This window comes from Lithobates pipiens, unplaced genomic scaffold (assembly GCF_037356315.1).
Source record: "Lithobates pipiens isolate NorthernLeopardFrog02 unplaced genomic scaffold, aLitPip1_a1.2 Scaffold_19, whole genome shotgun sequence".
Taxonomy (NCBI): Eukaryota; Metazoa; Chordata; class Amphibia; order Anura; family Ranidae; genus Lithobates; species Lithobates pipiens.
In genome coordinates this window covers 422,821,985-422,839,186 of record NW_027507764.1, presented here as the reverse complement: position 1 = coordinate 422,839,186, position 17,202 = coordinate 422,821,985, and the positions used below count along the sequence as shown (strand labels likewise).

At 39.7% G+C, this 17,202-nt stretch overlaps 1 protein-coding gene across 1 annotated transcript; it reads right to left on the bottom strand.

Annotated features, from left to right (window-relative positions):
• Positions 1–9,803: 9,803 nt before the first annotated feature.
• Positions 9,804–16,269, bottom strand: LOC143998080 (histamine H3 receptor-like). Its single transcript, XM_077493836.1, has 3 exons — positions 15,826–16,269; positions 11,738–11,904; positions 9,804–10,595 (listed from the first exon to the last, which is right to left on the bottom strand). Exons 1-3 carry the CDS (start codon positions 16,067–16,069, stop codon positions 9,804–9,806), a joined length of 1,203 nt encoding a protein of 400 aa, XP_077349962.1. The 5' UTR covers positions 16,070–16,269.
• Between the last annotated feature and the right edge of the window lie 933 nt (positions 16,270–17,202).

The following is a 17,202-nucleotide window of genomic DNA, read 5'->3' as shown; positions in this document are numbered from 1 at the left end:
GTGTGGTACGAGTGATCGTTTATAAGTGCCAATGGGTTCATTGGTAGCGTGGAAAAGGACAGTCCAAGGGTCAGCAGGTAGGTTAACGCCTGTGATTCGCTGTAGGAGCTGAAGCACGGAGGACCAGAAAGGGCGAATAAGTGGAAAAAAACAGATGTGCGCGTGGGTTGCTGTGTTGCCACAATTCCTCTAACACAGCGGGGAATTGATGGGGAATATCTGATGTAATTTTGATGGTGTATAATGCCATCTGGTGAGCAGTTTATAATGGACCTCCGCCATTTTGGAAGTAAGAGACGATATGTGTGCCAGTCGTAGGACTTTGTCTTTCTGATGCTTTGGAAGAATGGTATCGAGGTCTGATTCCCATTTAGCCAGGAATGCTGGGGGCACGTCCATTTGGAGTGCAATGAGGGCTTTGTAGCAAATTGAGATGCAATGAAGGGGGGGGAGCTTGTAGGCTGAAAACTTCCTCAATGCAATTTAAGTTTTGTAACCCTCTCAGCGGTTGAGGCAGAGTACGGAGGAAATGTTGAAGTTGGAGGTATTTATTATGCTGTTGTTATAATTATTATTCTATTTTCTGCAGAAATACCTTTGGCAACACAATTTGTCTTTTATATTTGTTTTTTAAAATTGCTGTAATAAAATTATTTTTTTATTTATATCTACCCATGTTTTTGAAGTCCTTTACAGTACCATTAAAATCCATGATAGCCTTTAAAAATGGATTCTCTATGAATGAATACAGGACGTAGGTACTCTTAACAAACAAATATTTTCCAAAGCACTTACTCTATTGATGTGTATTATCTGTGAAGTATTTCTGACATATCTGTTCATTTAAGGTAGAGAATACCTATCTGGTACTGTCCTGAGTAGGGTTGAAAGTGGAATAAACATAGGCAAATATGGTTCAAATTCAAAAGGCATGTGTATTTTTTATTGGTTTTCTGTAATGCATCACAACATAAATACAAAAGAGAAAAAACAATGACTGTTCTTTTGGGGGGTTATATGAACTACTTCCACTGTACAGTAACATATAGCATTTACAGTGAGTACAAACTAATACTAATAGTAATACATCTATGGATCATCAAATGCCTGTGTGCAATTAATCCAAGGTCCCCAAATGTTTGTGGCATATCCCTCATCTCATATGTGAACTTGTATAACGGAATGCTTGAGTTTACTAGCTGTTTCTAGAAAGCCAAGGGGTTATGCTGAATGCTGAATAGTACAGTAAGATTTTGGCATATTGAGTTTTGTGAAAATACTACAGAATACATAGAAGACTGTCTTAGGCTTTTATACATTAGGTAGCCCCAGAGTGGTGGAAATTAAGCGGTATTAAGCCTTTGTTGTTTGACTGGGGTATAACAAATCTGGTGGAACAATTTCAGGTGGATAGGGCTTTGTATTCTTCCTTGTACCTTGGTGTGCTTTGTGCATTTCTTTCACATATGTGCAATAATCCAGTGTGAAACACTGCTTGTGTGCAGAAGCCCCCTGTATTAGGCTTGGTTCACAATGAAGCGACCTGTCAGGCAACTTAGCCACCTGATAAGTCACGATCCATGCAGTGCAATGGAATCATTCTAATAGGAGCTACTCAAGTTCCTCCGGCTTAGAAACAGGTTCCTGTACCTTTTGGGGGTGACTTCAGAGCGACTTGCATGGATTTCTATTACAGAAGTAGTTTGCTAGCCATGGTGAAGTCACGTTGTACGGGGGAGCTAATGACTTTGAAGACTTTGAAGCTGCCCTAAATGACACTTAAATACTGATTGCTGTTCATCCTACGCCTTGTGCAAGGTGACTGGTCTTTTGTCCACCTTACCCCCTCCCAAATTTTTGTTTTGCAGGTAGCCTGCGGAGGGTGGGTGTGATGTGTCCCTACCATATCTCTGCTTTCTGCACAGACTGTGTACAGCACAGTGATGATGTCACTGCTTTCATATACAGTGGTGTGAAAAAGTGTTTGCCCCCTTCCTCATTTCCTGTTCCTTTGCATGTTTGTCACACTTAAGTGTTTCGGAACATCAAACCAATTTAAACAATAGTCAAGGACAACACAAGTAAACACAAAATGCAATTTGTAAATGAAGGTGTTTATTATTAAAGGTGAAAAAAAATCCAAACCATCATGGCCCTGTGTGAAAAAGTGATTGCCCCCTAAACCTAATAACTGGTTGGGCCACCCTTAGCAGCAACAACTGCAACCAAGCGTTTGCGATAACGTGCAATGAGGCTTTTACAGCGTCCTGGAGGAATTTTGGCCCACTCATCTTTGCAGAATTGTCCTAATTCAGTTACATTAGAGGGTTTTCGAGCATGAACGGCCTTTTTAAGGTCATACCACAACATCTCAATAGGATTCAGGTCAGGACTTTGGCTAGGCCACTCCAAAGTCTTCATTTTGTTTTTCTTCAGCCATTCGGTGGTGGACTTGCTGGTGTGTTTAGGATCATTGTCCTGCTGCAGAACCCAAGTTCGTTTCAGCTTGAGTACACGAACAGATGGTCGGACATTCTCCTTCAGGATCTCTTGGTAGACAGCAGAATTCATAGTTCCTTTTATCACAGCAAGTCTTCCAGGTCCTGAAGCAGCAAAACAGCCCCAGACCATCACACTACCACCACCATATTTTACTGTTGGTATAATGTTCTTTTTATGAAATGCAGTGTTCCTTCTACGCCAGATATACTTGGACACACACCTTCCAAAGAGTTCCACTTTTGTCTCATCGGTCCACAGAATGTTGTCCCAAAAGTCTTGGGGATCATCAAGATGTGTTGTGGAGAAATTGAGACGAGCTTTGATGTTCTTTTTGCTCAGCAGTGGTTTTCTCCTTGGAACTCTGCTATGCAGGCCATTTTTGCCCAGTCTTTTCCTGATGGTGGAGGCATGAACGCTGACCTTAACTGAGGCAAGTGAGGCCTGCAGTTCCTTGGACGTTGTTGTGGGGTCTTTTGTGACCTCTTGGATGAGTCGTCGCTGTGCTCTTGGGGTAATTTTGGGCGGCCGGCCACTCCTGGGAAGGTTCACCACTGTTCCATGTCTTCGCCATTTGTGGATAATGGCTCTCACTGTGGTTCGCTGGATTCCCAAAGCTTTGGAAATGGCTTTATAACCCTTTCCAGACTGATAGATCTCAATTACTTTCTTTCTCAATTGTTCCTGAATTTCTTTGGGTCTCGGCATGATGTGTAGCTTTTAAGGATCTTCTGGTGGACCTTACTGTGTCAAGCAGCTCCTATTTAAGTGATGCCTTGATTGTGAACAGGTGTGGCAATAATCAGGCCTGGGTGTGGCTATAGAAATTGAACTCAGGTGTGGACAACCACAGTTATAGTATGTTTTAACAAGGGGGGCAATCACTTTTTCACACAGGGCCATGATGGTTTGGATTTTTTTTCACCTTTAATAATAAACACCTTCATTTACAAATTGCATTTTGTGTTTACTTGTGTTGTCCTTGACTATTGTTTAAATTGGTTTGATGTTCTGAAACACTTAAGTGTGACAAACATGCAAAGGAACAGGAAATGAGGAAGGGGGCAAACACTTTTTCACACCACTGTACGAATAACTGAGTTTGCAAAGACATTTAACACACATAAAGTGGATTTATATTTACCTCCCTCTGACTTGTATGCAGACATCCCAATTCTCCCATGAGGTGTGGGAGTTTCCCACATTTCTGCGGTGGCTCCCGCACGCCAGTATGCACGTCCCGATCTCCCGGGAATGATCGGTGCAGCAGGGAACAGCTGTAAACACCGATCTCCTATGTTTAGATTTTTAGCTGACAGCTGCGGGAGGGAGAGACAGCTGTCCCTTCCACCGTACCGATCATTGCCAGTTATTTCCTGTGTGCTCCTCCCCCAGCCCCCACCGTATCCTTCTCCGCCCCCGTTCTCCTCCAGCCCCCCACGTTGTTCTCCTCCTTCCTACCTGTTCTCCTCCAACCCCCGTGTCCTCCTCTGCCTCCCCATTCTCCTCTGGCCCCCGTGTTCTCCTTAGCCCCACCTGTCCTCCTCCTGCGCCCCCCGTCCCCCCAAAGCTGGCTCCCCTCCTCTCCTCTAGCACCAACTGGGCAGAACTGTCAGAAATTGGACACAGTGTGCAAGATCACTCCGGTGTCCTGTGATAACTGAGCAGAGTGAAACAAAATTTGTGTAAAAAAATTCTAAAAAAAGTAAAAAAAAAAAAAAATTGCTGACACCACTCTCCTCTGCCCTACCAACACTGTCCACTGCCCCAACCCACTCCCCCCAAGAAGCATTGCGAAAAAAAATTACAAATAAATTAAATTGTAAAAAAATAAATTATTAAAAATAAAAACACTACTGAAATCCACTGTCACCCACTCCCACCCCCACCCAACAACCCTTCCCTAGAAGCACTGTGAAAAAATATTGAAAAAGTAATTTAAAAATATTTTGTATCCCCATAGACTTGTACAGGAATGCCGGACCTCTCTGATGCAAACAAAAGCTGTTGACACAAACCCTAAAGGGAACATTCTAGAGACATGCATAGGCTGCCACTGTTGATCTGCTTCCAGACAATCTAGCTGCTTTATCACTTCACTGATCCACTGACTTTAATTCTTACTCTTTCGGGTCCAGCGGTGTGGCGGCGTCATGATGGATCTACATCAAGGGACATTGTTTTTTTATTTTTGACAAAGGAATTGTAAAAAATTGCCTCCTGTTTTTAATTATTTTTACACTTTTGTGGTGAATGGGTAGGGGTGCTATGTACCCCATACTCATTCACATGGGAGGGGCCAGGATCTGGGGGCCCCCTGCCCACATATCACCACAACCATCGTCCAGAGTTATCAGGAACAGACCCTTCCCCTAAAGCACCCTCCACGTTGAGGGGATGTGGCCTGGTATGGTTCAGGACGCTCGCTCGCCCCCCCCCCTTTCCTGACCTGCTGGGCTGCATGCTCAGACAAGGGTCTGGTATGGATTTGGGGGGGCAACTTTTTGGTGACCAGTGACACCAATACAGTGATCAGTGCTAAAAAAATGCACTGATCCCTGTATAAAAGACACTGGCAGGGAAGTGGTTAACTACAGGGGTCAAATGTGTTCCCTGGGGGGTGTTTCTAAATGTAGGGGGAGAGGATTCACTAGAGGAAAAGAGAGATTGTGATTCAGCTTAGCTGAAACACAATCTCTCTCTTCTCCCTGACAGAGCAACGGTGTGCTTTGTTTACATCGGCTCCCCGCTGCTCCATCTCTCCTGTGAATGAATGGTGGGTCGGGATAGCCATCATGGCTGCTGGACCCTCTGATTGGCTCCTGTTGTACCCCCTAAACTGCATGCACACAATCACGTACAGGTACGTGATTTTGCGCACGAGGGCCGCCCTGCCACAGTAAATGTTTGTGGGGTGGTTCAGAAGAGGTTAAAATCACTGCTCCTGAAAAAAAATGTAAAAAAAAAAAATTGCATCAATACATGTCCCCCAGGGCAGTACCAGGACCCCCATACCATGTAATTTCTGTCTGCTGCCCCGTTCCTCTGCTATCAACATGATTCACTTCTGATACGTTTTCCTCACATCAAAAGATAAAGTGGTGAGGGGAGAGAGCTCAAGCTGATTGACAGCCTCAGCTCTGTTCCTGTGTGTTGTGTCAGACAAGCTTTATAAATTATGGACTTTAAATGGATGTTGGGAAGAGAAGATTGCAACAAGCACAAATTATATAGAAGGAATTGTTTCATCTCTGTGTATCACCTGAGGCCAGTCATTTCACTGGGTATGTGTAAGGGTTTACAGCCAATTTAGGTACTTGCTAATTCTATTCCTTTTAGGAGGGAGTTCCAGCATTCTTAAAGGTCTTTATGTTAACTATAGCACATGCATGTGGAACTTTGTTTTATTTCCTTTTGTTTTTCTTTATTCAATAACGTTGTTATTGTGTTCCACATTCCACATTGTGTTCCATATTTAATGTTGTTATTTCTGCGCCCTTGGAACATTTCCTTCCTTTCCTTATCAGTTTCTTTTATTCTTGGTGGTGCTGTGCTCTACAGATTTACCATATTTTTGAAATTTGTTAATTGACAAGTGTGTGGGTCCCCAGTGAAACAGAATGTCTTTATTTATCTTTATTAATCACACAAACGTCCTGCTCTGACTCCTCCTACTATCTCTAAAAGCTGAAATACTATACCATTTTCTTAAAATTACAATATAACTTAACAAATGCACAATATTTGTTGTTGTCTGGTAGGGCTGGACGCATAATCCCAAGTAGGCCAGTTAGGAGTAGTGTCATACCCAGTCAAAGGATCTTGAACAGGTACTAATCTTCTCACATGCCAACTCTATCCATCCTCCGACCTATAGATTACTGGTCTCAACTGGCTGTGGATTCATGCAGGATTAGGTAGACTGAGGCTACATTTTGACTTGGTTGGTGGCTTTCTTATCCTTATGGCCAACAATGAGGGTAGTTGTCTTGGCATTCATTTTTGTATTACTGTGGCGAGAGAGGTACTTTCCTCTCAAGAAACCAGGCTGTTACTAATCTGTTTTGGTCTATCTTGCATCACCAATGCCTGAGGAGGTTGTGTACATTTTATTAAGCTGCTACAGTGGGGCAAACAAGTATTTAATCAGCCACCAATTGTGCAAGTTCTCCCACTTAAAAAGATGAGCGAGGCCTGTAATTGTCATCATAGGTATACCTCAACTATGAGAGACAAAATGTGTAAACAAATCCAGACAATCACATTTTCTGATTTTTGAAAGAATTTATTTGCAAATTATGGTGGAAAATAAGAATTTGGTCACCTACAAACAAGCAAGATTTATGTCTCTCACAGACCTGTATCTTCTTCTATAAGAGGCTCCTCTGTCCCCACCTACCTATATTAATGGCACCTGTTTGAACTTGTTATCAGTATAAAAGCCACCTGTCCACAACCTCAAACAGTCACACTCCAAACTCCACTATGGTAAAGACCAGAGAGCTGTCGAAGAACACCAGAAACAAAATTGTAGGCCTGCACCAAGCTGCGAAGACTGAATCTGCAATAGGCAAGCAGCTTGGTGTGAAGAAATCAACTGTGGGAGCAATAATTAGAAAATGGAAGACATACAAGACCACTGATAATCTCCCTCTATCTGGGGCTCCACGCAAGATCTCACCCAGTGGGGTCAAAATGATCACCAGAACGGCGAGCAAAAATACCAGAACCACACGGGGGGACCTAGTGCATGACCTGCAGAGAGCTGGGACCAACAAAACAAAGGCTACCATCAGTACCACACTAAGCCGCCAAGGACTCAGATGCAGTGCCAGACGTGTCCCGCTGCTTAAGCCAGTACATGTCAGGGCCCGTCTGAGGTTCGCTACAAAGCATTTAGATGATCCAGAAGAGGATTGGGAGAATGTCATATGGTCAGATGAAACCAAAGTAGAACTGTTTGGTAGAAACACAACTCGTCGTGTTTGGAGGACAGAGAATGCTGGCTGGCAACATCATGCTTTGGGGCTGTTTCTCTGCAAAGGGAACAGGATGACTGATCCGTGTACATGAAAGAATGAATGGAGCCATGTATCGTGAGATTTTGAGGGCAAACCTCCTCCCATCAGCAAGGGCAATGAATATGAAACATGGCTGGGTCTTTCAGCATGACAATGATCCCAGCCACACCGCCGGAGCAACAAAGGAGTGGATTCGTAAGAAGCATTTCAAGGTCCTGGAGTGGCCTAGCCAGTCTCCAGATCTCAACCCCATAGAAAACCATTGGAGAGAGTTGAAATTCCATGTTGCCCAGCGACAGCCCCAAAACATCACTGCTCTAGAGGAGATCTACATGGAGGAATGGGCCAACATACCAGCAACAGTGTGTGACAACCTTGTGAAGACTTACAGAAAACGTTTGACCTCTGTCATTGTCAACAAAGGATATATAACAAAGTATTGACATGAACTTTTGATATTGACCAAATACTTATTTTCCACCATAATTTGCAAATAAATTCTTTCAAAAATCAGACAATGTGATTGTCTGGATTTGTTTCCACATTTTGTCTCTCATAGTTGAGGTATACCTATGATGGCAATTACAGGCCTCTCTCATCTTTTTAAGTGGGAGAACTTGCACAATTGGTGGCTGACTAAATACTTTTTTGCCCCACTGTATCATCTTTAGAGATGAGCAAAATTGAGAGTTTTTATGTACCCCAAACATTCTGTGAAAATTGAGAGATCTTTTTAGAGCAGGCTACATGAGGCTGCATGGTGGGCACAGGCTTCATGGTGGGCACGGATAAAGTTGTTGTTAATATTTTATTTTTATAACTTAATTCTGCATAAAACTTTTGAGTGTCATTTTATGAGGGTGTGTTTGGGGGCGGAATTAGGGCCAGGGGCAGGGTTGATGGGACAAATGGTGGCGAGTAACCCTTGAGGCCTGGCTAGTAGCTCAGGACTTGTAATTTTGAGCCCTGCTAGTGCCATGTTTAACTTTAAAATGATAAACTGTAAAGGCTTTTAAAATGTCACCTATGTATAGTTTTAATTACCATAGTTTGTCACCATTTCACAGGTATTCGCAAATTCTAAATCTTGACATGTTTGGTATCTGTTTACTGGACTGTGAGTAATCTTTCATATTTTAACAAAAAATTGTATTATATTGTGTTTGGGTTCACTAAAATTCATTTAGGTGTATTTTTTCCTGAAATGATTGCTCAAAAATTGTGTGACAAAAATATATAAAGTTTGGGGTTCTAAGTGATTTTTTAGCAAAACAAATAAATAAAAATGCAGATTTTTAACATGTACTGTATATGGAATGTCAAGTTGCCCCTGATGGCAAGTTGTTAATGCAGTAAATTATTCAGCCTGTTAATTAATATAAAAAGAAACAATAATGGTGCTGGGTCAATTTTTTTGTTTTACATTTTATATAAAAAATGTATATACAGGGTGCACCCATGACACCGAATTCATAAAGTATTATGTGTTTTCTAAAAAAAAGAGCACAGCAGAAGTAGTTTGACTTCTGTCTCTCGCTCTCTTTAATCGTTTCCCACTCAGGCCACTGTAGATCTACAACCAGGCGGGACAAGGGCCGTTCTGGGAAGATGTACCCATATATACGCTTGTGGCATGATCTGCGATTGCTGTGTCTATCTCCATACCCAAGAGGAATAGCAGAATGTGTTTTGGTGTGTAATTCTAGGTATATCTATGCTGTGTGTTAGAAATATCTTCCCTAACTTTGTGTCCAATTGACCCATCAAATGTTGTCCAGTGAGCTTGAACTTATCCACAACAGTATAAGTAAAAGGTTAGACATGACACCTATGCACCCCCCCCCCCCCCCCCACTCTACAGTATTTGTAACTGGTGCTTGTCTCCATTAGAGAACCTTCTTGGTTTCCCAGCACTTGGGCTGTCCAGAAACCAGGACACTGCACACATTCACTGGAAGCAGAGAGGCGGTGAGACGTCCCGGAACCCTGCTTGGGGCAATGTAGAGGTAGGCACCTTGTATGGCACACAAGTGAAATTTAGAATGCCTCATATATCTCCTCACTTTTCAAAGTAAAAAAAAAAAAGTTAGCTAAAAACAAAAATGTTTTTATTTTTTCACCCACAGTATCCACCCAACCTTCACCTGGGTATTTACTTCATGGGTCAGTACAGACAGTTCATCTGTCTCTTGAACTTGTAAATGAAAGAGCTTTTGTTGTCTTTGATCTTAGTCATAGTTTGTGTCTGACAGCAATTCCCACCCACCTAGTTTCCATTCCTCATTATGTGTTTCGCTCTGCCGTTTTCCACAAGCAAATGTGTGCAAAAACTTTGTGAAAAGCCTTTCTAAACTGTTCATGGCACAGCGGGTAGAGAACTGGGTTAATAGCTGAATTCATCCACAGAAGCCAGAAAGCAACCTCATACCAATAGTAATCAATACAGTAGCCATGGCATGCTGCACGGATACTATTGAGAAATGTGTAGGGGGCCCAACATACAGCGAATATGCAAACCAGAACAGCTAGTGATTTGGCAACTTTCTTGTCTTTGGATAGTTTAATAATTAGCTGTTTTTCCGTTATATGAGCATGATCATTATGGATAGTAACCAATTTTTTTCTTCCACAGCTTTGTTTAAAAGGAATAGAGATGTTACCCTTTCTCTTTAGATGTGGTTTATAGTCACCTTTTATAGCTGATTGGGCAGAAGACAAAACTGCATTGGTTGCTACAATATGTGGGTTGCCGTTGTCCCCTTTTACTCTTGAAGACAAAATAACAGCAGATTGTCGCTTCTTCCTGCTGCGTGTAGAAATATTCCAGTAGATACTCAGATTAAAAAATGAAATACTTAAAAATGGAAGGGCAAAGCCAATTGATGATGCCACCAGCAAAAAGTACCATGTGTAATGGAATCCAGCAATACATAGGCCCTCAGAAATGTATGTGTAGCCAACAATACTGTCCCATAAAAGAATAGCAGGGCTGTAGAGAAGGAAGGAAAGTATCCAGACCACGGCCATCCTTAGGACAGTCTGACTGTGCCTGTTTTGCAGGGAGCGATATAATACCTGAATAAAGAGAATACTATTTCATTTTTCATATCACTCTGCAGACTCTGTCATTAAAATCCTACAAAATTATATATCACTGGTGAAGAACCTCAAGATGGCACATAAAACAGAAACATCTAAATAAGATGTCTGTTTTGGGCTGTCACATTATAAATTGTGATTTCTACTTGTACGGGAGAATGTAAAGTATTTTTAACCTCCTGGGGGGATTCTGATGACTGTTTTATCATCAATAATTTTATATTTTTATAGTCCACCTGAAAGCGTTAGTGAGTGTTAATAACATACTATCTACAAAGAGGGATCATTGAACTCCCTAGCTTCTACTGAAACCCTTTTATATCAGGCAACTGGCAGCAGAAATAATTGCAATGAATTCTGTAGATGCTTTCACAACAAAGGAAGTTGATGGAATGGGTTCACAACTTCATCAAAGTACCTTGTGACTAATGGCTACCGTGCAGCACAGAGTAGATTGTAGATTGAGACAGGGCTTCAGTGACTACTAGAGGACCAAAATTTTATGGAGCTTGATTTTTTTTCTTTTAAACTATGAATCCAAATAAAACAGCTCTTCACATGGCGTTTGTATTACTGAATTATGCATTTGCTTTGAGTTCTCATAAGAAGGAGTTTAACTACTGTATAGCACTAAAAAGCAGGAGGCAAAGCCTACATACTGTATGTAATGAGTAAATATGGCTGCCACCATGTAGTTATATAATTACCAACCAGAAATAGGGTTTGTAAAAGATTATTATTTACAGCAAGTTGACATCTTTGGGGGTCCATCCACACCAGGAGTGGTGGGTTGGGTGGCTATTCCAGATCAGTCCCAACACACCTCCACTGTAAGTCAAGGCAAAATGCCTTGACTCCAGTGTGGCGGTTCACACCACTGCAGTGCGGAGGAGAGTGGGGGCTGTGTGCTGAAAAAAGGTACTGCATGCAGTTATTTTTCCTGGGCAGTGCAGGCCACTGCACACTGGCCAGTAGAACTCTAATATATAAAAAATAAACACAAACTAGCCATTGTGTTACAATGAGGTGGTTGGTGTGAAGGAGCCCTTAGAGGCATATCTAAAAAAATAAATAAAAAAAGGCATTCCCAGTTAATATATCATAGATGGGATACTTACAGCCTTGGTGACACAAAGAAATCTGTCAAAACTGATTAGAGCCACATTAAATGCTGAAGCTGTGCACATAGTGTAGTCCACTACTAACCAGAGTTTGCAAAGAAATGCCCCCAACATCCACTTTCCGGTTAGTAGGTATGGTATATACAAAGGAATAGCAACTGCTCCTGGCAAAAAAATTAACAAAATTAAGTGTGAATTATCTAAAAGCCAAAGATAATAGCGATAGCAATGCTTTAATCTGAAATTGCAATACTTCTTTTCTGTCAGGGACTTTTTTTTGTGGGATCTCTGTGCTTTATTTCCCAGCTCTCAACACCTGCTAGGGCCGTTACGTGGGCTGTCCCAACCTCTCTGTTGGATTTTTTATTATTTTGATATTATCTAAAGTGCTCCAAAAGGTGGGTAGGAACCCCCAAGAGACCAAGGTAGAAGAGAACAGTGATAGGAACTATGGTGGCGAGATTTTACAGCTGGAGTTACCAAGATAACCCAGCCCACACAACTATAATTAAATTATTTATTTAGGTTTGACTAATACTTTAAAGAATTAAATTGAAAATTTGCAGTTTTTCTATTGTTGTTTTAGCTTCATTAGTTTCTTTCTGCTGACTTCTTAATGGATGTGCACATGCATGAGGATTTTTATGAAGAGATGAAATGTATTACTTTCATGGAAGGCAGTTAGAGAAGGAACTTTCCTCAAGATTGTGTATTTTTTCTTGTAAACTGCATCTTTTTTCATCACTCTTCTTTTTCCCCTGTTACTATTTCACATGTGTACTTGTTTTTTAGAAAATTCATGAAGAAATAATAGATAACCATTTGGAAATTCAAAAAATTGTCATTGTAATGTACATAATTTTCTTAGTTTGGGAAAATAAAAGTCAGCAGTAAAAGTCCTCTGCAAAAGTAGCAATCAGGCCAAAATAGAAAAAACATTTTTACTGAACAGATTAAACCACTGTAAATTGTGTACCAAAGAAACTATACACTGTAAATTGATTGTGTCTCAATAAATGAGCTGTTTGCATTGTTCTGTGGAACAGCAGAATTGTTTTTTTTTTTTTTTTTGGTTATACAGGATGAAATATCTACCAATAGACAACCACCTCCAAACTTAAACTTATTTAAAATATATTTCTCCTTATATGTTTCTTTTTCACATCTGTACTTTCTGTTCTTCACCCTTTGTTCCTTTTTAATGTCTTGTCATAACATAGATTAGGTTTTTACAACTTACAATAATGTAATGGCATGGTTATACGGACCATATTTTGTTATGGTTTATTAGTACTTGTAGTTATCCTATGTAATGGATGTTTTGTACCTTTTGTACCAATTTAGTATTCAATCTAAACTTTAAAATTGAAAATCCCCATACTTTGTGTTTTTTATTTCAATCATTTTTATTGAAATAACAAAGCATTTTCATACAAAGTACATCATTAGAACAACAGTGCCATCAGGTACTCAAAGCAATGCAACTACATAGATGCACTTCCTTCAGTAAACCAACAAGAATGAAACATTTTGTCATCAAAGAGAATGATCTCAACATTAAATTTCCTCAGATGAGAGTGCCAACAAAAATACAAAAACAGGGATTAATAATCAGTAACAAAAAAAGCTGAAGAGTGCACATCTGACCCACTGGGGATTGGTCGCAAGCAATCCCAAATAGCGACATATGACAGACAATGCATAAAGTAGTCAATTCATAGTGGAGAGGAACAGAGAGTGGGAATTGGGGAAGGGAGAAAGGAAGAGGAGGGGGCCCTGTGAGAATAGGGCACCATTGTTTTTACACCGAGTATCATCAATGTGGGACCATATATTTTGTCAAAAGTATTCTGATATCAAACATAATTTAGTAAAAAGAAGAAAAGAAAGGAAATGAATAGACCAGGAAAGAAAAAACGAAGGAAATGGAAAGAAGAAGAGGGCCAGCCAGAGCTTCATTAACCACTTGCAGACCGGACCATTTTGCTGGTCAAAGACCAGACCACTTTTTGCGATTCGGCACTGCGTCGCTTTAACTGACAATTGCGCGGTCGTGCGACGTGGCTCCCAAACAAAATTGACGTCCTTTTTTTCCCACAAATAGAGCTTTCTTTTGGTGGTATTTGATCACCCCTGCGGTTTTTATTTTTTGCGCTATAACCAAAAATAGAGCGACAATTTTGAAAAAAACGCATTATTTTTTACTTATTGTTATAATAAATATCCCCCAAAAATATATAAAAAAAATGTTTTCCCTCAGTTTAGGCCGATACGTATTCTTCTACATATTTTTGGTAAAAAAAATCGCAATAATCTATTATTGATTGGTTTGCGCAAAAGTTATAGCGTTTACAAAATAGGGATAGTTTTATAGCATTTTTATTAATAATTTTTATTTTTATTTTTTTACTAGTAATGGCGGCGATTAGTGATTTTTATTGTGACTGCGACATTGTGGGGGACCCATCGGACATTTTTGACACATTTTTGGGACCATTATCATTTATACAGTAATCACTGCTATATAAATGCAGTGATTCCTGTGTAAATGACACTGGCAGTGAAAGGGTTAACCAGTGGGTGGCAGTATAGGGGTTAAGTGTTCCTAGGGGTGTGTTACTAACTGTGGGGGGGTTGGGCTTTCATTTAGTGAACACTAATCTCTGCTCCAATCACATGGAGCAGAGATCAGCGTCACTAGTTGCTAGGCAGAATGGAGAAATGTTGTTTACACAGCATTTCCTCCATTCGGCCGCTCCGTGAGACGATCGCGGGGATGCCCGCGGCGATCGAGTCCGCGGGTCCCGCGACCGGACTCACGGGGGTCCCGACCAGCGCGGGAGTGCGCCGCCGGCGGCGCGCTCCCGATGGCAGGGTGGCATTGAATATTGGACGTACCTGTACGCCAATATGCCTGCCCGTGCCATTCTGTCGACGTACATCGTCGTGCGCTGGTCGGGAAGTGGTTAAGGAGCCAATAAATATTGTATTCATAGATCTTATGTTGCATCAAATTTCTTAGTAGAATTGCGGATAATAGAGGTAAGTCTGTCATTAACCATGATCCAGTAAAGCTTGTTCTTCACATAATCAAGTGGAAGCATCAACTGCTTCCAATATTTAGCTGCAGTTATTCTCTCTGCCAAAAACATACTGTATATGTGATTCATTTCCCGGATTTTTTTTTTTTTTGGGACCTCATTTGGGATTTTTTGAAAAAGGGCTGGTACCAGGGATCTATGGATATTGACTGTAAACTATAGTGAAGCAGCGCTAAATAACTCTAAAACAATCCTTTGATATAAAGTGCTAAATATAAATTTCTAATAATATCTCACTTCCCAAATGTGCAAAACAGGGCAATACAATGGCATCAAAGAAATTTTAAGCCAGCAAATACAAGGATAGGTGATCCAATATTAAAGTGTTTTCAAAAATATCTCAATCTGCAATAGTCTATTTTGAAAAAATAAAAATAAGTGCAAAAAAGTGAAGCAAAAGACAGAGGAAAAAGAAACAAGAGTCCAATTGAAGATAAAATGATAAATCAAAGGATTGTTTTAGCGTTATTTAGCGCTGCTTCACTATATTTTACATGTATTCATTGGTGCTGGCAACACTACAGAAGTTCAGCAGCTTTATATTTATTTTTTTCATTAAGCACTTTATTACTCGTATCATTTACACTTCTAGTACTTCACTTTTATATGGATATTGACTGCCATCACTGAATACACCAAATTAAGCACTCAAATCCAAAATCTAGTGACGGTGGGACATTACCTCCAGACATGATACATAGTATCCATCTGGCCACAAGATCAAAAACAGAAAACAGGCAGGGGGTGCAAAGGGGTGCATCCTAGCTACCTGGTTGGGTCTAAATACTACCATATTGTAGTTAGCGTAAATTAGAGTTGTGTTAAAATATTACTTTTTTTTAATTGTGAAAAAGTTTGTACCTGTCAATCTGTTTAAAAAATAAAAATAAACACACCAACTATTTTATTACAGTTTGTGAGTTACCGGTACCTCTGATAGTAACAATAATAATAAAAATTGAAAGAAAAATCTAAATAACTTACCCAACAATAAATCACAGATAGCAAGGTTGAGGAGGAAGAAATTGCTTTGGGTTCTGAGCCTCTTATCTATAACGAAAGCTACCATCACTAGAATGTTGCCAAAGACAGTAAGGAAAATAAGTAAAGATATAAGCACAATTATTATGTATGTTATGCCTTCTGAAAACTGTAGTTCCACGTTAGCAGCTTCATTAGTGTCATTAAGATTATTAATTATTTGGCTGCTGTAGTTAAAAATGACCATTGTAAAATTTAAGCCTGTATAATACAGTCAAAGCATATTTAGGATGTTTCAACTGTGATGTAATGCTAAATTGTCCCTATTTCATACATTTTAAACATATGGATTTTTAAGGCAGATTCAGCACTGTGATATTATACATCACTGTGACATGTACATTTGTTTTATGTTTCAGATCCTAAAAACCCCAAAAAATCAATTCATGGTTCGAAGACAGAGAATACATATATTGTATATGACAAATGTATCTCCTGGGTTTATATAGATCGCTAGGTCAATCCCTAAACAATTTGTTATAATTGAATTAACGAAGCATCAATTTGGGAATTAATCAACTTTTCAACAATGAAGTCTCTGGTGTATTTCAATGACAAAATATCGTTCTCTGGATGTGAGTGTGCATTTATTTTCTCATTACAATTTAAGAGGCTCAAACAATGATGAGGGATTTTAGTGCAAAAACAAAAGTAGCAAAATGCAAAATTAGCTTTTGCATTTTTACTTCTGCATTTGCCTGATCATTTTTCATTTAAACAAATTTAATAGACAGTATTTAAAGTGTAACTCCAGCCTAAACCTTTTTTTTAAAGTGGTTATAAAGACTCACCAATTTTTACATCTGTTTTGCAGATTAATTCATCATTCATCCTAATTTTATATTTATTTATATTTATTAATTTATATTTATTTTTATATGTATATTTATTCATCCTAATAATATATATATATATATATACACTGGGGTAACAAACGATAAGTGAATAAGAAAATTGGATATGAGGAAGTATCAGTAATGAAACTAGTACTGTACCACATACAAATGACAAAATAAATAAAAATACGTGAATAAAAACACAAATATTAGTTTGCTCAATATACAACATATGTATAAGAGCGTGCAAATACTGGTAAGTATCAGTGACAAATGTGAGTCCCAGTAAAAATAGTCCACATGTTTTGAATAGTAGACAAGTGTCAATATTGGTCTTCCCAACTGGAGAATCAGATAACCCACAAATCAGGTGGACTGGAAGTGACGGCTTGTCTAAAGTAACTTCAAAAGGAATAATTAAATACTCTTACCAGAGAAAATGGACTCATCTGTCATATGACGGTTGAGTCAACTGCGCTTGTAG

Excerpts from the sequence above, each read along its gene's own strand:
- LOC143998080 (XM_077493836.1), bottom strand. The coding sequence starts at position 16,069 with ATGGTCATTTTTAACTACAGCAGCCAAATAATTAATAATCTTAATGAC. Across the intron at positions 11,905-15,825 it reads TATCTGTGATTTATTGTTGG|GAGCAGTTGCTATTCCTTTG; the intron begins GTAAGTTATTTA and ends TTTTTTTGCCAG. Across the intron at positions 10,596-11,737 it reads TTCTTTGTGTCACCAAGGCT|GTATTATATCGCTCCCTGCA; the intron begins GTAAGTATCCCA and ends CTCTTTATTCAG.